The 21,484-nt window shown below is 42.2% G+C and overlaps 1 protein-coding gene across 10 annotated transcripts in view; it reads right to left on the bottom strand.

Annotated features, from left to right (window-relative positions):
- The window catches only part of NR2C2 (nuclear receptor subfamily 2 group C member 2), a 102,690-nt gene extending 81,552 nt beyond the window's left edge, over nt 1-21,138 (bottom strand). For 3 of the 10 annotated variants that reach the window (XR_002515737.2, XR_002515739.2, XR_002515738.2), the window contains exon 1: nt 20,473-20,575. Coding sequence is in view for 5 of the 10 variants with exons in the window: in XM_021922681.2 (XP_021778373.1) it covers nt 5,979-6,038 (60 nt within the window). In the remaining 5 variants the exon portion in view is untranslated. Of the gene's footprint in view, nt 1-5,978; nt 6,063-8,706; nt 9,225-9,253; nt 9,549-20,472 lie in introns of those variants that run through there. The other 7 variants (XM_021922681.2, XM_003906866.5, XM_017946065.3 and 4 more) reach the window with 5 other exon arrangements.
- Nucleotides 21,139-21,484: the final 346 nt, after the last annotated feature.

Below are 21,484 nucleotides of genomic sequence, written 5' to 3' on the forward strand. Positions count from 1 at the left end.
ACACAGCCTTGCCAATACTGCATTTTGTTCAAGAACTGGGAAAGCTCTATGTTTTTCAACATTCCCTTACATGGAAATGTTAGTGTAAGTTTTCTGCAATGATGATGCAAATCCTGTTGATAAAAAGAATAAAGGGGTCATACGAATTTGGCTATTTTCTCAGCCATGGCAGGACCTTATTTGATGGCTGAAAGCCCCTTACATAGCCCAGGGATCAGGGAAGAGTTGTAAAGCCAAATCACTTCTATTGCATAAACATACATGCAACTTATAGTTTAGGTGTATGGGTGATTTCTTCCTGCCAATCAGCAAGCACTCAAAATACTTCAGCAAGTTAACTCCTAAATTTCTCCTGACTCAAAATATGGAATTTAAAAAGTATCTTTATTGGCTGGGCATGGTGGCTTATGCTTGTAATCCTAGCACTTTGGGAGGCCAAGGTGGGTGGATCATAAGGTCAGGAGTTCGAGACCAGTCTGGCCAACACAGTGAAACCCCATCTCTACTAAAAATACAAAAATTAGCCAGGTGTGGTGGCAAGAGCCTGTAGTTCCAGCTACTCGGGAGGCTAAGGCGGGAAAATTGTTTGAACCCAGGAGGCAGAGGTTGCACTGAGCAGAGAATATACCAATGCACTCCAGCCTGGGTGACAGAGTGAGACTCTGTTTAAAAAAAAAAAGAAAAAATAAAAAGTATCTTTATTTAGGCAATGAAAAAATACACAGCATGTGTACCTATATGTCTGCTTTAAATTTCCAGTTATAGAGGGAAATCTTTTTTTTTTTGAGACGGAGTCTTGCTCTATCACCCAGGCTGGAGTGCAGGGGCCAGATCTCAGCTCACTGCAAGCTCCACCTCCCGGGTTTACGCCATTCTCTGGCCTCAGCCTCCCGAGTAGCTGGGACTACAGGCGCCCGCCACCTCGCCCGGCTAGTTTTTTGTATTTTTTAGTAGAGACGGGGTTTCACCATGTTAGCCAGGATGGTCTCGATCTCCTGACCTCGTGATCCGCCCGTCTCGGCCTCCCAAAGTGCTGGGATTACAGGCTTGGGCCACCGCACCCAGCTGGGGAAATCTTAAATGCTTAAAAAATACTGAAGCCCCTTTAGAAAATTTCATTCCTTTAATATATGAAAAGCAAAATTAATTCCAGTGTTAGACATGATTCAAGCTCTCACTGCTTTGGTTACCAATTATCATCTGCCATCTCATCTCTCCCATTCTCAGCTATTACTTTTCTAAAAAAATGAACCACATTGTTTTTTAAAATCAAGTTTTCACAGTCATTTCATTGTTAATGGACATTTGGCTGACATTCCCACCAGCAATGTATGAGGTTTCCAATTTTTCCACTTCCTTTCCAATGTTTACCATCTGATTTTTATATGCTAGTCATTCTAGTGGATGTGAAATAGTATCTCACTGAGGTTTTTAACGAAAATTAATGAAACGGAAAATAGAAAAACAATAGAGAAAATCAATTAAACCAAAAAGCTGGTTTGTTGAAAAAAATCAAGTTGACAAACCGTTAGCTAGATTGACCAGAAAAAGAGGGCAGACTTAAATTACTAGAATCACAAATGAAACAGGATAAATTACCACTGACCTTACAGAAATAAAAAGGATTATAAAGGAATGCTATGAAGAACTGTACACCAACAAATTAGATAGATGAAATGAACAAAGTCCCAAAAAGACAATTACTGAAACTGACTCAAGAAGAAATGGACAATATGAACAGACCTGTAACAAGTAAAGACTGAATTAGTAATCCAAAAATTACCTGAAAAGAAAAGGCCAGGCCCAGATGGCTTCTCCACTAATTCTACAAGATTTTTAAAGAAAAGTTAATACCAATTCTTTATAAACAATTCCAAAAAACAGAGAGGTCACACAGTTTTCAAGTGGCAGGGCCAGGATTTAAATCTAGGCAATCTGGCTCCAGAGTCTACACTGTTGACCACTATATTCCACTGTCTCTCTGAATAACTAAATTTGAGCACATTATAGGACATCAAGTTATTTCGTATCACCCAACTTTTGTAGTTTACCTTGGTATTTGCCCACTTAGGTCGTCTATAGGGAAAAAAGTTGAATGCAGGGACTCCAGAGAACACCATTTACACAATCCACAATGTTGCTGTATTTTATGGAGCAAAAATGCATGGCACTTACTAAGTTCATTTCTAAAAAGAGTTATTTTAGAGACAGGTTCTCACTCTGTCATCCAGGCTAGAGTGCAGTGGTATGATCATAGCTCATTGCAGTCTTGAACTCCTGGGATTAAGTGATCCTCCAACCTCAGCCTCCAGAGTAGCTGAGACCATATAGGAAGGCGCCACCACATCCAGCTGAATTTTTTGATTGCTTAATAGAGACGAAGATTTAAACCCCAATCTGTCTGATCTCATGGCTGACAATCCCACTTGATAGAGTCTCTTTCTACCATTATTCTGTCTTTTCCTATTCAACCAGTGTAGTCTATCTTGGGCTTATCCCGTTAGAGAGCTCTGGGAGAGCAAAGGCCCCGTCCTATTATCCACCAGCATATCCTCCCTGGCCTACAGGAAGAGAACAGGTATGCTCCTTCATTATCTGCTGATTGAGTAAACAATTATCCAAAACTGACTGTTAATTATCTCTCAATTTGGATACTTTATTCCCCTCCATTATTCCTTAGCATTAAAATGATGAAGTGTAGGTCCTCTCACCCATTTAGCTAATCAAATATTATACACAGTTATTATATGCAGCTTAAAATTACTAAGCTCAAAAATTCAAAGGACACAAATACATACTTATTCCTTAAAATAACACTAAGGGGCCGGGCACGGTGGCTCACACCTGTAATCACAGCACTTTGGGAGGCTGAGGCAGGCAGATAACCTGAGGTCAGGAGTTCAAGACCAGCCTTCCTGGCCAATAAGGTGAAACCCTATCTCTACTACAAATACAAAAAATTAGCCAGGCATGCCCCACGCCTGTAATCCCAGCTACTCAGGAGGCTGAGGCAGGAGAATCGCTTGAACCCGGGAGGCGGACATTGTGGTGAGCTGAGATCATGCCATTGCACTCCAGTCTGGGCAACAAGAGCGAAACTCCATCTCAAAAAACAAAACAAAACAAACACACAGCAAGGAAATTTAGGAAACATTTTAAACAGAAGGATCGCTTTTGCATTCAAAATTGAGACTGCCTTTCATTATTTTGAGTCTCTAAAAATGCTTTTTTTTTTTTTTGCCATAGGAAACAACAGTTGCACTAAGTTAATACATGAAATTCTACTGCCTGAAGGAAATAAGGTATTTGGCAGAAAATTTTAGCTAGCAAACTTTTTGAATGCATACAGAGAACTTACATTAGCCTATATTAACCTCTTTCCTAAAGAATTAATGATGTTGCCTGATGACTTGTGATACAGAATGAAAAAGAAAGAATGATGGCCTCTTAGGGCAGCAATCTATATAGTAGTTTCCAAATCAGCCTCAAGTGGAAACACAGATATTTGAAAAATTAACAATTATTTTCAAGGTAATTATTCCTATCACAAAATAAAGCAACAAATAAATATGGGAGTCTTCAAATAATGCTGTTTCATTATAATGTTGATGAGGAAAAAAAGTGATTCCAGGCCGGGGCCACTGTCTATGGGGAGTTTGTATGTTCTCCCCACGTCTGCATGGGTTCTCTGCAGGTATTCCGGCTTCCCCTACCACATGCCAAGGATGTGCATGTGAGACGACTTGGTGTGTCTAAATTATCCCCGTCTGAGTGAGTGTATGTGTGTGAGTACACCCTGTGACAGGATGGTGTCCTGACCAGGAGGGTTTCTGCCTTGTGCCCTGAGCTGCCAGGACAGGATCCTGCCACCTATCACCCTGAACTGGAATAAGTGGGTTGGGAAATGAATATAAATTATTGTAAAATAAAAATTCATAAAGTCCACAGTAATCAAACCAAATGCATGACAATAAACTATGCAGTAAGAAGGCACTCAGTGAGGCCGGGCATGGTGGCTCACGCCTGTAATCCCAGCACTTTGGGAGGCCAAGAAGGGTGGATCAAGAGATCGAGACCATCCTGGCCAACATAGTGAAACCCCGTCTCTACTAAAAATACAAAAATTATCCGGGCGTGGTGGCACATGCCTGTAATCTTAGCTACTCGGGAGGCTGAGGCAGGAGAATTGCTTGAACCTGGGAGGCAGAGTTGCAGTGAGTCGGGATTGCACCACTGCACTCCAGCTTGGCGACAGAGCAAGACTCTGTCTCAAAAAAAAAAACACAAAAAACAAAAAACAAACAAACAAAAAAAGCAAGCACTCAGTGAGCCTGTCATACCTGTGATTGACTGCATAGTGGTAGGAGGTACTCCTGACAACTTTTGCTTTACAAACAATTATTCCTTAATATAATCCACCACCACTATGACTGCTGTCACTCACTGATTCACCAAAAATTGGGTAAATAATTTTGTTGTTATTAGTCTTTAATCTTAAATGTATGTATAGCTCACATTTATTTCAATATTTAGTATTAGAGGTGTTCTCTATCTTTAGAAATTTGATTTTTTTTTGACCAGAAATATGCCATAGGAACTTAACTCTTGATTAGCCTAGGGTAAAACTGGTTTTGTTATATTTGGTTTCACCTAAAGCTGGTCTCCAAGAACCCACTGATAACGTCAAATGAGGACCTGTTGTACAAGCATTTTAATCCCAATACTTGTATAACTCTGAGAGCCCATTCAAAAATATAATATTAAAATATTTGTCAAATCTTTCTTCTTTCATTTTCAGTTAATATTAACCATTATTTGCTGGGTGGGGAGGGGGGTAGGTAACTAGTTATACTGTTACCTTTAAGTTAATGGTTGATCTAAAAATCTGAAAAATCTGCTCACCATTTTTACTGGTTTAAACTGGCATATGTGTACTTAGTTTTGTTTAAAAAATCCTCTATGAATGTAAATTTGTGTCTTTGCCCTAGAAATATGAGCATTATTAAAAAATGTGAATCTCAACCTTTAGGCTCCTGGTTGCAGTAGGACCCATGGTTAATCGGAGCTTTGGAGGTGAACACACCTGCATTAACATCTTGTCCTGCTACAGAGTGCCTTTGGCTAATTACCTATTTTTTGAGACTTGGTTTCCCTACCTACTAAATGGGAATACTGGTAGTACCAACCTCAGACAGTTATTGTGAGGATTAAAGCCCTAGGATAGGGCATAGTGCAGAATGAATGGCCAAAGTATGCTATTAGTGTTGTAGCTTTACTATGCATTTCATGTCAAGTTGCCAGTACATACCAAGCTACTTAATGCCTACGTCCTTTTACATAGGTTTCTGACTTAGGATGCTCTCCCCAGAATCTGTCACAAAGTTCCCCGTCCCACTTACCTGGGTCTGACAAATGCTTACTCATCATGGAAAACCCACCTCCAGGATCAAATCCCTCACATGGAATTATACTTCTCAACCTATTTTATAATAACTTCTTAACCAGGCCTCGAGATCACTAAAGGAACAACCCATGACTCATTCACCCCCATATATCTCAGCACTTAGTACAATCCCTGGTCCATGGCAAATGGTCAATGACTGCTAAATGGACATAATCAGCCTTCTACTATTCCACAGTATTAACAAACAATCAAGTGTATGAGAAACTGAGAGACTTGGGAGTTTAAACTATATCTACAAGGTTCAATAAGAATCAGATTCTACCAGTTTTTGGTTCAAAGTAAAAGTTCAAGTCACCTTATTAAAAGCAGATAGGCCACCCTACTCATGCAAAAAAAAAAAAAAAAAGTTACAAATAAACGTTCTTGTCATTTTTTTTCTTCCATGACAGCACCCTAGGACATATCACATGCTGACCTACCTCCAAGGGACTGTTTTGAAAAAACTGAGCACACTGATTTTTCTTTCCTTTCAAAAGTGAGGGTGCCAGCTATTGTGCTAGCCCCTGTCACTCACCTCAGCCACCTGCTGGGTCCCCACTCTGTGCTGAACCAGCCCCTCCATATTTGTAGCCATGGTGAAGCAAGATCATTAGAGAACCTGTTTGGAAAGATGTAGCAACTTCTATCAGGTGGGGAGAAACCAGGCTACTTGAAAAATATTAGTAATCAAAACTCATCTTTGGTACTGTCTTGTGTGGATTTTGCCCTCTGTAGCACACAGACCTAGCAGGCTAGACATAGCTGTATATACTGCACCAGCTCCTTCAGTTACAGGTACCAAAATTAATTTGTAGAAACATTTCAATTTAGAAACTTGAACTGACAAATACAGACAAAGATGAATTTGGAAATTTATCAGGTCTCCAGGGTTGTAACAGCTTGGTTTACCTCTCAGAGAGGTGGGAATCACACCTTTTTGGATAGCTCCCTGTCACACTATGCTAAATAAGGAGGTGGGTATCTGAGAAAGGTGCGACATCAACTCTGGATAGAGCCCTAGATTACTATCATCAACCATACTTCTTTTAGTAGTGGCGAAGTGAAGTAAAACCCTGCTTGGTGCTAACATACCTCACTCATAGGTTGAAAGGCAAATACTATCACTAACAAAGCAAGAAGCAAAGAGACTGCATTACTAAAGTGTGCCAACAAGAATATGGTACCCATACATATATTTATTTATATTAAATCCTCATTAAATTACAAAACTAGATAATTAGGCTTTCTACTAGCAGCAAAAATAGATTTGATGTCATTATTTGTAAAAATTTAGAAAGATCATCTAAAGATCAAAGAGTGTGCTGGTCCCCTGGGTCAAGACATTTGAGTACCAGCATTGCTGAAGGAGCAGACACCTGGTCTCTTCCGGTCATGAGACAGCTCTCCTGAATAATTCCTAAGCCCTTTCAAAGGCTCTACCACAAAGAATTCAGTAAAATCTAGACCCAATTCCTGGACAATTCACTACTGACTGTGTAGGTCCCATGGTCCACAGGAGAACAAAGCTCAAATCTATTTCCAAAATTCAGATATAAAAACTATATAGTATTACTGAGTGTGCAATATAGAAGAATACAGTTCACTCGCCTGCTCTCTCTCAATCACAAAGTGGATTATCTTGCAATGCAATTTTACAAAATATTTTTCTGTAGTTCCTATCTAAAGTATTATAAACATTGCTGTCTATGAAGCTTTTTAACTCTCTGGTAACTTTCTACATCATTCTATTTATTATTAGATAGCCACCTCTATTATGATAATTCGAATTCACATATTTTATTGCCAAAATGCTAAGAGAAAGAAACAGGAAGATGAAACTGTGACTGACAAATAAGAAAGACCTGGCTCCTGCCTTCAATGAGTCAAAATCCTTGACAGCAGATACTGTACCAACTGCTACAATGACACCAGACCACCAGTATCAGTGATTCATTTTCACAAAATATGACTAGGTCTGAAATTGAGGAGGTCATGTTTATTCTTTTAATAGATGGTAAAAACTTAACTTTTACTTGTTTCTAGAAAAAAACACAAAGACACATTTTGGTCTTTTTTTCTTGCTATAGTTTGGTTACAACTAATGGAGATGGAAGGAAAAGGCATCTTTAAGTGTACCAGAAAAGTCAACTGACTTGTTAAAAATGCAAGTATTACATGTAAAAGTCTAGAGTTCGATTCTTCCTCAAAATAGAAAATAAGAATTTTTAAAGAAATGGATAACGAAAAGGTACCATACATTAAAAAAAATAAATCTAAACATGTGGCTGCAACTAATAATTTTTATCACTTTTAGATGTCAATAAAATTTCTCCTCTGTTATTAACAATGCAAGAAATATGTGAATTTGAATTATTACAGAAATATTGTTAGGAAAATATTATTGAATAGTATAGAAACAACAGAATACTAGAAAGGTGTATCTTTCTATTGGGTTCCCTAAAAGAGGTGGCTTGATACATCAAATTATGAGTCAAAGTGGATTTTATAGATGACAATCTGATTTAATGGAGGCCTAGTACAGAAACCTTTCTGTAATAATTCACTTTAACACTAAATTTGCAGGATCAATCAACTTCAGGTAGGGCTTAGGATCCCAAGATAAATCTAACAACAGGTGACTACAAATATTATGTCACAGAGAAGCAGCAGTAAATCTGTTTAAATTTAGAAAAGCTAAGTATTCTGGACATTAATGTTTTGTTGGTATGTTATAAATATCTTCACCCTCTCTGTGGTTCATCTGTTTACTTTAAGGCATCTTTTGATGAATAGAAGTCCTTAAATTTAATAAGGCTAAATTTATCCCTATTTTCTTTTACAGTTTGTACTTTATGAAAATCCTGTCCTATCCCAGGAATATAATTGTATATATTTTCTTAGAAATACGAGTTTTGCCCCTCATATTTAAGTCCTCAATCCATCTGCAAATTGATTCTTGAATTTGATGAGAAATAAGGATACAACTAATTTTTTTCCCATGTAGATAATCCATTTTCCATTTTCTGTTCAAGAAATAGTTCTGGAAAATGGATTATCTACATGGGGAAAATCTATCCTTTTCCCCACTGATCTGAAATGCCATGTCTGCCATACCTCTGTTTTTCCTATATATGTGGATATAACTGTAGGTTCTCTATTCTATTCCACTAAGTTCTCTTTGTCTTTCTCTTGGTCACCAACACTATCTTTTTACTGCAGTGTTAGCGTAAGTCTTGCTCTCTGATAGGACAAGTGGCCCCCACCTTGTTCTCCCACACCAACTTCCTGGATCATCTTAAACGCCTCTCTTTATACACTTGAATTGAGCAGCAACCTTTCTTTATACACTTGAATTCTTACAATTCTTGATCTCACTGTTGGTTTTCTGCCTTCAAAGCAGCGTCAGGCATCATCAACAGCAGCTTTGGAAGCCGCTTAAAAATGAATAAGGAGGAATGTGCACCTTCTGGAAAAACAAGCAGAAACAAAAAAATGAGACTAAGAGTGAGAGAGAAATTGAAAGAGAAACTATGTTAAAGCAAGTGCTTTCAATAAAGACTTAAATCCAGTCAGAGGAGGTAGGTGAGAAGTAGTTTCAAAAAATACTTTCTATTACTTTTGAAAATAAGTCACAAACCATATCCTATTCTCATACATAAAAAAGGAAGACAGAGGCTTTTTCTTCCAGGATATCACAATGTAAGAAGTAAAACAAAATCCTCAAGTGATGTCAGGGAAGTGGGGCAGGGTGGACATTTACCTAAAATGCACCCAGACTAAAAAGGTAACATCAGGGGATAAGACTCTCACCTGAGAGCTTCTCTCACTGCTACCGCAGCCATAGGCGGTCCTAGAGACAGAAAGATCACACAGTGAGAAGGAAGGTCATACATCTTTGAAAAAGTACCACCAGACAATGGCTATCAATTAGGAGATGTCCCACTAGAATAAGAGACTCCAAGGAACAGTGGGTTGTGTCTATATGTAGTTTGAAAAACTATCTTCACTAGCACAATTTTATATGTATATATTTTTTGAGACAGAGTCTTGCTCTATTGCCAGGCTGGAGTGCAGGGGCGCGATGTCGGCTCACTGCAACCTCCGACTTCCTGGTTCAAGCAATTCTCCTGCCGCAGCTTCCGAGTAGCTGGGATTACAGGCATGCGCCACCACGCCCAGCTAATGTTTGTATTTTTAGTAGAGACGGGGTTTCACCATGTTGGCCAGGATGGTCTCAATCTCCTGACCTCGTGATCCGCCCACCTCAGCCTCCCAAAGTGCTGGGATTACAGGCGTGAGCCACCACGCCCGGCCAATCTGGAAAAAAAAAGAAAAAAGAAAAACAGAAAAAAAAAAAAATCCTATGTTTTGCCACTATAAAGTATAGAAATAAAGCTTTTAAAAACAACCTTCTTGGCTGGTAGAGCCAAGCATAACACTAACAGCAGTAACTAACACTAAGTGGTTACTACACACAGGCATTATATTAACAAGCACTGTGGACAGAACACTAAACTCGCTTTTGGTACAGAAACTTGAGTCTTAAAGGCTAGTACTTGACCCATTCAGTTTATCAACCCTCAAAGACTGCTTCCCACCCCCACAATAATGTTTAGGGGAAAGAACCTGATTAGCTACCAAAAGAAGTATAATACTGAGTACCTTCAGTTAAAAAAGAAAAAGTGCTACAGAAGATCTTCCTCTGGTGATTTTACTAATCAAGTCCAACCACCTCCATCAGTGCTTATTAAGTAACTGCCATGAACTTGGCACGATGAACTGACTGCTGAGAATGAACAACAACAAAGAGGAGGAAGAGGAAAATAAACAGTCCTTGTTCTTGATGAACTTATGAAGGAAACTGAAGTATCTATGCAAAGTAAATGCTATGAATGTCCCAGGGAAAACACATTTCTCTCTGCCTGTGAGAACCAATGAAAATGTTACAGGAGAGGAATTATTTAACCTAGGTCTCGAAGGAAAAATGGAAACTTAGCAAGGAAAGACAGATGGATGACAAGAGAGTTCTAAGCAGAGAGGACAGCTCATACGAAACTGGCAGGTATGAGGAAGAATGGCCTATTTGAGGAATGGCACACAATATGGTTTGGAATTATTACAGAGACCAGGGAAGGAGAGAGGCTGACACGGTAGACAAGAGAGAATTATCAGGAGTTTGGCAGAAAAATGATGCACTCATATCTGGATCTTAAAAAAAAAAAAATTTAGACTGCAGTGTGGAAACGATAGAAAAGACAGAGACTGTAGACGGGAGGCCCGTTAGGAAGTGGTAGCAATAGTAAAGTCTAGAGATGAAGGCGGATTCTTAAAGTAGTATGTTTTTCCTGGATAGCACAAAAATGACAACAGGGCACAGTATAAAAAAACTATTTCATATCCAGCCTGGGCAACATCATGAGACCTTATCTCTAAAAAAAAAAACTGTAATACAGACCATAGAATGATAGCAGTAAATCATACTTGGCTGACCTTATGTCACAGGTTTTATAAGAAATTCTTTCAAATCCAAGTGGATCAATATCACCCTATCAACAACAAAGAAGCAGAGAACACAACAATGACTTTGAATTAGCTCTTCCAGGCTCAAAGTGATAGCTAACTAAACCTTGCAACCAGAGTTTCTTTAGTGAAGTAGGGCACAGACTTCACTGCAGTGAAAAGCTGGGCTCTGAAAACACCTGAATCTCCAGTTTCAGATAACAATGAACAAGTCCTGGGACAAGGAGACTCTGCCTTCATTAACGGGAATGAGTGAGCCTGCCTTTCCCTCCACAATCAACCGGTTCAAATCATCCATATTTATGTTACATGGCTTATAAATATAACATGCAATGTATCTACAGTCTTGGTATTTCCTTAGCTAAACAACTATATTGGGTTCTGAGGCTCAGGCACTAAGCTGATTTCTCAGATACTGACCATATGAGGTTACCATGAAGATTAGATCTTAAATGTGTATGCGTTGTGCTTGGGACATAGAAATGCAACACATGGTAGCTATTATTGGTGAAAGGTGATGGTGCCACTTTTCCTTTCTCAAAGAAATCTGAAAGTAACTCAAACTGTAAAACATGTATTATGATTAGGAATAGGTCTCTCATTTTGACATAAGGCTCACGTCAAATTTAACTATATACACATGGAAGTAGTGTAAACACACACATACAGCCAGGCACAGGGGCTCACATCTGTAATCCCAGCATTCTGGGAGGCCGAGGCAGGTGGATTACCTGAGGTCAGGAGCTCGAGAACAGCCTGACCAACATGGAGAAGCTCCATCTCTACTAAAAATACAAAATGAGCCAGGCATGGTGGCATATGCCTGTAATCCCAGCTGTTTGAGGCTGAGGCAGGAGAATGGCTTGAACCCAGGAGGCAGAGGTTGCAGTGAGCTGAGATTGAGCCATTGCACTTCAGCCTGGGCAACAAGAGTAAAACTCTGTCTCAAAAAATAAATTAAAACACACACACACACACACACACACACACACACACACACACACACACACACAAAGCATTTGTAATTTGCCCTGTTAAACCGTACAACTGGGTAAAACAATGGGGCTAAATTTGGATAAAATCTTACAAATATTTAAAAATAAACCAATACCTAATAACTACTTGCAAAATAGTACTGGGCATAAAACTTTTGATAGGTACAAGGTATTCAGTATAAGTCTAATTATTCTGATTGTTAGAAGTCTGTTCATATTCATGGGAGAATAAAAATGGAAGGATTTAGACAGCCTGAGAGAGGATAAAAAATAAGAAATACATAGCTTGAAACTTGCAATCATAGATCAAGACTTCAAAGTAGAAAATGAAATTCAAGTGGCAAGTTTAGTGTAATACAAATGTTCATCAACAGAAAAGATACTCACTGGGATGCCTCTAAGGTTAAGTTTAGCTATACTTCCTGTCAATGGAAAGCCAGCTATTATTTAGACTCAAAGTTTACTTAGCTTTAGGGTCAGGTAGTTTCTTGTCCATTGTGCCCCTCCATAGGACAGTTATTTCTTCCATATCCAAAGTCTGAACTGTAAAACAGGGCAGCAATGATATGTATATGCTAGAAGTGGCAAGGCGGGGTGAGTGACTATTAGGGAAGGGAAGTGGCTTTCACCTAAATGAAGTTCTTACATATTTATAGTACCAGGGCAGTTCTACAATTTTCTGTGTGGATACCTCCCCTAAAAAAGTCACTGTATACTGTGGATGATATTTTCTCATCCTACCAAGAGCCCAAGTGTAAGGGTGTTGTGGACTTTCTTCATATCTATCAGTAAGAGCCAGGGTAGATGGATGGAAGGAAAGCAGGATAAATTCACTGGACATCTATGATGTGCTTTAAATCAAACTAGGCATGATTTAATCCTTAGCATACCTTCTGAGTATGTAGTATTGGCTCACCAATGAAGACGGAAAAAACTGAGACTCAGCACTTACAACCTGTTTCAAATCATCCAGCTAGTAAGTGATGGAGCTAGGATTCCAACTCAGGCCTCTTTGACTCTAAAATTGCAACATTCCCTCTAGATCACAGTGCCCTTCAAAATAATTTCCCAGAAAAAAGGAAGTTAAGGAGGGAATGAAAAAAAAAAAGTGACAGGAAAGAATTATCTATGGGAACAAACTGCTTACATCAATAAGCTAGATCATTTAACAACTGATATACACAACCACTAAGTCCTAATATGTGACTTATGTTTCAGTATTGCTAAGGATATTTTTGAGGCTGCTCCACCCAGGTAGTACCATGGCAGTTCTTTTAGAACCTTGAACGCATTCTTCCCTTAAAACTTAACCTACATGATAATCACATTAATTAAAATAGTGAAGATAATTTTACTATCTTAAGTAAAACTTTTTACTTAACTACAACACGCAAATACAAAAGGGCACAAATCACCCAGGCTCAGTGGCTCCTGCCTGTAATCCTAGCACTTTGGGAGGCCGAGGTGGGTGGATTGCCTGAGCTCAGGAGTTCAAGACCAGCCTGGGCAACATGGTGAAAACCTGTCTCTACTAAAATACAAAAATTAGCTGGGCATGGTGGCACACGCGTGTAGTTCCAGCTACTCAGGAGGCTATGGCACGAGAATCCTTTGAACCTGGGAGGCGGAGATTGCAGTGAATCAAGATCGCACCACTGCACTCCGACCTGGGCAGCAGAGGGAGACTCCATTCCAAAAAACAAAAACAAAAAAGGCACAAATCATAAATGAACAGTTTGATGAATTTTCACTAACTGAACACACAGAACACACATGTAAATGCCACTCAGATCAGAAAACAAGACATTACCAATACCCCCAAAAGTCCCTCTCACACCCCTTCCCATAGTCATTGACTTCTCTTCTCTCTCCTTTTATACTATTGGCATTACTTTATAATAACACTGCACTGTTTATAATACACTTTTTGGTGTGTCTGGCTTCCTTTGCCCAACATTATTTTTGTAATAACCATGAGAAGTGAATCCGTTTTCACTGTTGTACAGTATTCTAATATATGAATATGCCCAATTTATTTCTCCATTCTATAGCTGATGAACATTTAGATTGTTTCTAGTTTGGAGTCCGTACGATTAGTGCTCCTATGAGCATTTTCACACATGCCTTTTGATGCACTATCTTTTCTTTGTTTGAAAATTTTACTATTTTTAACAATTAACTGCTTTACTTTTATCTATTTTTAATTTTTATTCTCAAGAAAGTACATTGCTTACTTCTTTAGAAAAGAGATATATTACAAATTTACATTTTATTTTTAAAAATCTGTATTATATTAAATAAGTCAACAACACAGTCTAATTATTAGCCTTGCCAGTTAAGAGCTGATATATACTTTGTGACATCTGCTTTTAGTCTTGGTAAAGCAATCAATTAAAAGACGATTTTTCAGTAATTCCAGGGTTAGTCCATCTTATCGACCTAATAAAAAGATGTATCATTACAGACACCATAGTGGGGGGAAAGGGGAAAAGAACGAGTGTGGTACAAATGACATACCCAAAATGTTCTAGAAATAATACCTAATCAGACTCACTATACAACAAACACCACTGGAGGAAAATCAGCATGAAGCCTGCTAGTATTGTGTAACTTCTCAAGAGCCATCCAGCCTCAGCTTTTTTTTTTTTTTTTTGAGATGAAGTCTCGCACTGTCGCCCAGCTGGAGTGCAGTGGCGTCATCTCAGCTCACTGCAACCTCCACCTCCCAGGTTCAAGCGATTCTCCTGCCTCAGCCTCCCGAGTAGCTGGGATTACAGGTGCCCGCCACCACGCCCTGCTAATTTTTTGTACTTTTAGTAGAGACAGGGTTTCACTATGTTGGCCAGGCTGGTCTTGAACTCCTGACCTAGTGATCCACCTGCCTTGGCCTCCCAAAGTGCTGGGATTACAGGGGTGAGCCACCATGCCAGGCCGTACATGTCTCTTTCTTTTCAAGAAACATCAGTGGGCAGTCAGGTAGGAAACTCTTCTCCCTTGCATAGCTTTTATCAATATATGAACAACAAAGGTAAACAAAGCGGCTCCCTGTAAAACCAGGAAGCCTTCAAGCTTGAGTCTAGCCCTACCAGCCTCTCATTTCTCCTCTTCAGTTTTCAGTAGCCGCGAGACCTTTTCTCATACCTCTCACTAACCCAAACAGGGGGAAATATTCTTTTACACTTGGGCTCTTGGAATGAAATTTCTCTCCATCTATATGTTAACATTTCAGGGATTAAAATCTTTGGGGTTATTGTTATTATGGAATAGAAACTTTCACCTCCTATTAAAGGACTTCAGGCCTCTTATTATAGTGGAGGAAGTACTTTTTATTGCCCCTAAAAAATCACGCTTTGCCCCTGAGGCTGACTTTTATCATTACAGGCCAACTGGAGTCCAAGGGTAACTCAGAAAAAACAGTTAAGTGTCTGAGCTAGCCTATTCCCTTTCTGTCCTTAACAATTCACCTCCCATCCTTCTATTCTAAGACTTCCAGGTACCAGGGGTCTGCATCTGCATTTATTGTCCCCTTAACAAATGCCTATGCCAATGCCCTGATCTGGCTTTCATCCCTCTACTCATTCCCACTCCCCATCATTTTTGAGCTGTGCTAGTTGAGCTGCTCCCAGGCAGTTCTTCCGTTTGGTATAGAGCTCCTGCTGCTTTACTCTCCAGCGCTCAGGACCTGACGTGAGCAAGGGGAGTATGCCTGCTACCTCAGGTAGCAGTAGTGGGATATGGGGAAAGAATGGCGGGATGGGAGAGAATGACAGAGAATCTCAGCCTCTGGCATGTTAGGTTGAAGACAAGCAAACCTCCAACGAATAAGGAAGAACATATCTTTTACAATGTGTAACAGGAGCACAAATGTATCCATTAGGTTAAAGATGATGATCACACAGGGAAGAAAAAAGGCATCATTTAAGGCCCTCATAATTAGCAATAAAGTAAAAAGAGGTAAACGAAAATCTAGCAGAGGATTCTTACGTCAAGCATGAGGCTGGACTTGAGGTCTAAGACCACTCTCAATTCTGAGATTCTAGGATTCCTTCATAGACTCCCCCTGTGTGGTATTTATTAAGATGATACTTGTATAGGAGATGCTTTGGGACTAAAGGAGCATATGGCTTATAGATAAGAGAACTCGGCCGGGCGCGGTGGCTCAAGCCTGTAATCCCAGCACTTTGGGAGGCCGAGACGGGCGGATCACTAGGTCAGGAGATCGAGACCATCCTGGCTAACATGGTGAAACCCCGTCTCTACTAAAAATACAAGAAAATTAGCCGGGCGAGGTGGTGGGCGCCTGTAGTCCCAGCTACTTGGGAGGCTGAGGCAGGAGAATGGCGTGAACCCGGGGGGGCGGAGCTTGCAGTGAGCCGAGATCGCGCCACTGCACTCCAGCCTGGAGCACAGAGCAAGACTCCGTCTCAAAAAAAAAAAAAAAAGAGAACTCAACAACAAAAATCCCAACGGAGGGCCCTCGATATGTGGAGACACTCAGGCAGCTAGACACAGGAGCCCAGTGGCTCAGTGCCACGGCTGAAGACAGGGCTGCTCCACAAAGACTTATCTCCCTTGTTCTCAGAGTCATTCAGACAACAAGTATCCACTATCCCTGGCCCCAAACTCAATGCTAGCTCCCACCTCCCTGTTTGACAAATGGGGAATTACAAGCCTCAGAGAGGCTACCAACTCCAGGTTCTGAAGCCAGGCCTTTCTGCCTTCATAGCACAAGCTCTGTCACTGCACCGCCCTGCCACGTCACTCCTTGAAAGTCACTGTGAATACAACTACTGAAAGCAATAAATAACTTAATGGTGTAAGACAATACAGAGCTGTTTTACTAAACTAGCAGTTATTTGGTTACCCTGAGTAATTAGCTCAAGGAATCCAAGTGTTGAATTGAAAAAGTGATACCAAAAATCTTTGAGCAAGACAGAAAAAAAAATCCAAAAATAAATAGTTAAACTATTATTATTTTTAAAATACCATAACAATATCTTATTTTAAAAGTTTTACAATATAAATTAAGTTAATACAAATGTTTTATTTACCACACTTTCAAGTACAAACTTGACGTATACTTAACAAAATTTGCTTTTTACCTTGGTAAAGCAATTAAAAAGCGATTTTCAATAATTTCATTAAATGAATCAATTTATCTTTAGAAAGATAAACATCCCAAATTAATGGCTACAGAGACTTTCAATTCCCAACTCCCTGTGAACCCACTGAAGGCTTCTTCCTTGCTCTCTAATCCCCTGTGATGGTGAGACAAAAATCAGAATATTTGATTTCAAGAAAATCATGTTAGCTTGGTGCTTTGTTTCTTCAGTTAAAGTAAATAACATAATTATGTTTGGGTTATTTATTTCTTCACATATGAACTTACTAACTTTCACGTAGTTAAACTTGTAATTCAATCATAAAAAAATTAGTGGGAAAAATTATTGAAATGTTTATCCATAGTTATGCCTCCAGGCAGTGGCATATCTGTCAGAAATCACTTCCTAAATTCAACCAAATATCATAACATGCTTATTATTGCTGGCAGTGCTATCTGAATTGCCAAAGAGGCTCACATAAAAGGTATCCATCAATACACACCAATTTAGTTATCAATGACATCATAAATTATCAACAATTCATTCAACAAATAGTACCAGGCACTCTTCTAAGTGCTGGATAAGTAATGGTGAACAAAATGTATTCCTGCTCTCACAACTTACAGTGTGGTGAGGGCAGACATTAATCAAATAATCACAGAGTGTGTAATTACAAAGTGAGATAAAGGTTATAAAGAAAAGAAACAATAAAAAGAATCTGATCTAGACTGGCAATGGGGATTAGGGAGGACTTCCCTGAAGAAGCGATGCTTGAACCAACAGCTGAGGTAGGGTGGGGGTAGGGGGTAAGCTTACACTGTCAGTTACACTGGTCAAGGAAGTTGAAGGCAGGCCAGTGTGTCTAGAGCACAGGGAGCTAGGCACCACAGAAAAGAAAATAATGAAAAGCGTTGGAAAGATTTTTAAACATGGAACAGGAAGCCTCTGCCATTACGTGGGTTCTGGTGGGGCCTGAACGACATACTGCCTGTAAGACAGTTTTATAAATCATAAAGCACCCTATACTTTGGTTAGTACTATTTAGCTCCACTATTTTGTTTTCTAAACTTTTGTCCTGGATGCCATGTAACTAGCTGAAAGCATAGAGCCAAAACTATTATCTCGGTGTTCGAATCTATTGCTTTTGCTCCTACACCACACTGCATAAAAATTTCATTGTTTGTATCACTTAGCGCAATGTCTATACCAGTACTTCATAATGACAATAACTCTATTTACACAGTATTTACTACACGTCAGGCACTTTTCTAAGCTCTATTATTTACATTAACTCATTTAATCTTCAGTTCTAGAAGGAAGGTTCTATTATTGTCCAGATGAGGACAGCGAGGCTAGGAAAGGTAGCTTTCCTAGCAAAATCACACTGCTACTAAAAGTTGGGAGTTGCTAACCACAACACTAAAACATTTTATGTCTGTGTATGTATGTGTATACATATCTCTATCTCGAGAGAGAGAGAGAACTCACACACAGAGAATTATATTCAACTCCAGCCTGGGCGACAGAGTGAGACTCTGGTCTCAATCAATCAATCAATCATATTCACGTTTGAGGACCAGTGTCTTAGTCATTTTTGTATTCCCAGCCTAGCACATAGTGCCTAGAGTATTCGTAGCACTCAGGAAATACTGATGAATTGAAAATATATATAAGAGGCTGACGAAGGATTTGAATCTGGAAGTAAAGTGAGTTTCTGAGGCCCTCCTCCCAAGTCTTGTATTCATCAGCAAATCATATGAAGGTTGTATCTTTATCGACTTTCTTATTATTATATTGAAGATTTGTTTCTCACTACCGTTGCTATTATTTCACAGCCTTTGGCCTGGAGACAGAGTGGGATAATGGACAATTACTAGTTTCAACCAACTCTCCAGCCACAAGCAGCCAGTTCTCGTCACATCAAATGATCTTCCTCCAGGGCCGTTACATGGGCTGTCCTGTCTGGAATGCCATTCCTTCCTCAGGTTCCTCTGTTCAAACATCAATTGCTCAGAGAGGCCACCCTGACCATTCCATCTAAATTAATGCCTCAGGTCTTCTTCAGCAGGTCATTTGGCTTCTTTTCTTTCACAGAACTTATGACTCTCTGGAATTATTTCTTTGTCTATTCACCTCCCAGCCCCCAACTCTAGTAAGGGCAGGAGTCTTGTACAGCTGGTTCTCCAGATGTACCCTCAGTGCCTTAAAAACTAAGTCAACATGTATTCAGTGAACGAATGAGAAGAGAATCACCCCCGAATTGTGCTCTCTCAAACCCTAAATACCCTTAAGCTTGCCTCCCTTGGTGGCGTAATCCCATTTTTAACAATAACACCATTTCCAAGTGACTCTGAGGCTCGCAAAGTAGCGTTGACTCCATTTTCTGAGAACAGCCCCACAAACAATGCTCAGAAGGGAGGTCCGGCCTGGCAAGAACGCCCATGCTACCCATTTACAGTAGATAACATTGAGCTTCATTAGGGGATGCGCCAAGGCCGCGCCGAAATGACGAGCAGGAGCCCTGAAAGGTGTCCTGGTTCCGAAAACCTCTTCCCATGAGAGCGCATCGTGGACTCGAAATGCTTCATCACCTTTATTACTATTGTTCTTCTGTACTCATTCTGGACGCGTTCCAGGCGGAGGGAAGCCGCCCACCTCCAGACCCAGGGCCGGCGGGTGCCGGCCTCTCCACCCGGCCGCGCCCCTCGCGCCCCGCCCCCGGCCCCGCCCCCGCCGACCCGGCCCCACTCCGCGCCCTGGCCTCTACTCCCGCCCCGCCAGGGCTCCCGCGCCCCACAAGGACCGCCCTCTTCCGCCTTAGCCAATCAGCAAAGATCAGGGGGGCGGTGCCACAGGGCCCGACCCTCCTATCCGGGCGCCAATTGGTCAGTCCATCAGTCGCTCACGAGGTCGCACCTCGCACCCGCCTTCCTCCTTTTCCTTTACCCTCCCCTTCAGAAAAAACGGCGGTTGGGCTCAGGCGGCCGCCAAAAGCGGACTAGAAGCGGAGGGGTGAAAAGCCCGGGAGAGAGGGAAGAAGGGACTGCAGGAGGGAGGAGGAGAATAAGGAGGAAGGGAGCCCGCCCAGCCGGAGCCATCTCCGTCGAGAACAAAATGGCGGCGCTGGCGGAGGGCCAACTGTGAGGCGGGGCCGCGGCCATTCCCCCTCCGCCCCCACCCTTGCGCCGGCCGGGCCGGTCAGGGGGAACCCGCTCGCTTCGCCCGGCCGCGGGCGGGGAGGGGAGGGGAGCGGCCCGGCCCACTATGCAAAGCGCCGGGCGCCGCCGCCGCCACCCCGTGGCAAAGGTAAAAGGGTCAGGTTCAGCCGCCGCCGCGGCGCCTCCATGTCCGCGCGCCAGGCCCGCCCCCTCCGCCGTCGCCCCGGGCCCGCCCGACCCTCCTTCAATTTTACCTCAGGATTTGGCGCCAAAGCGGCCTCGAAGCGGGTCCCGTGTCTGCGGCGGGCGGCCCCCGGCGCGGAGGGCAGGGCGAGGGGAGCCCGGGCTCCCGGCGTCGGCGGATGGCGGGAGCCCGGCGGCCGCGGGCTCACGGAGCAGCGGGCGAAAGACGAGACGTCGAGGTGGGAGCGGGGTGGCGGGGACGGGCCCGGGGGCGCCGCCGGGGTCGCGGAGAAGGGGGGGTTTGTTATTGTTTTTGTCAGTGAAAGGTCAGAGTTCGTGACCCCGGTGCCGCCGCCGCCGCCGCCCGCGCGCTGGTAGGAGGAGGGCGAATGTTCTTCTTCCTCTTCCCAGCGCCAGCCTCGCCGCGGCGGCGGGGGGCGGGCGAGCACGCGATTGGCTGAGGCGCGCGCGCGCACCGGAACGCCGCGGCCGGCGCTCGGTCCATCCGGCCCGTGGGCTGCGGGGCCCCGGGCAGCGGTGACTGCGGCCGGGCGGGCGGATGTGTGGCTTAAATGGCGCAGGCGTCGGGGCCTAGAGGCTGAAGGGCTGGTCGTCCTAAAAACTCGTGGACGTCGCGCACGGTTACCCGGAAGCAGGCCCGCCCCTCCGGGTAACCGCGAGCTTCTCGCGGCTGGATGGGGACCGTCCTCGCAGTGGCGGCCTCCACACTGGCCTCCCGCTTAGCCGAGGCTTCTGGAAGGCTCGCAAAGTGTCTGTTGATGGAAGAAGCCGGGCCCTGACTGGCGCGACGGATTCCCGCAGCCGCTCAGCAGAGCGTCTGTAGGTCGGAAGTGGGGGTTATATTGGGTGGGTATTGAGCTCTTCGGCCCTTCCTCGGTACAGAGTTTTTAATTTAGCTTCTAATGGACTAAAGATGCGCCCGCTCTGGCCATCTCAGGTGAAGTGTTGAAACGTCCCAGAACCTGTAATTTTTGGTTTCTTAGTAAATACACGGTCCAGATCTTGCGTAAGTCCGTGCCCCTCCTCAAGATTTGGAAGTAGTGAATGGTAATAGGTAGGGAT

Source organism: Papio anubis, chromosome 2, assembly GCF_008728515.1.
Source record: "Papio anubis isolate 15944 chromosome 2, Panubis1.0, whole genome shotgun sequence".
In the NCBI taxonomy this organism is placed as follows: domain Eukaryota; kingdom Metazoa; phylum Chordata; class Mammalia; order Primates; family Cercopithecidae; genus Papio; species Papio anubis.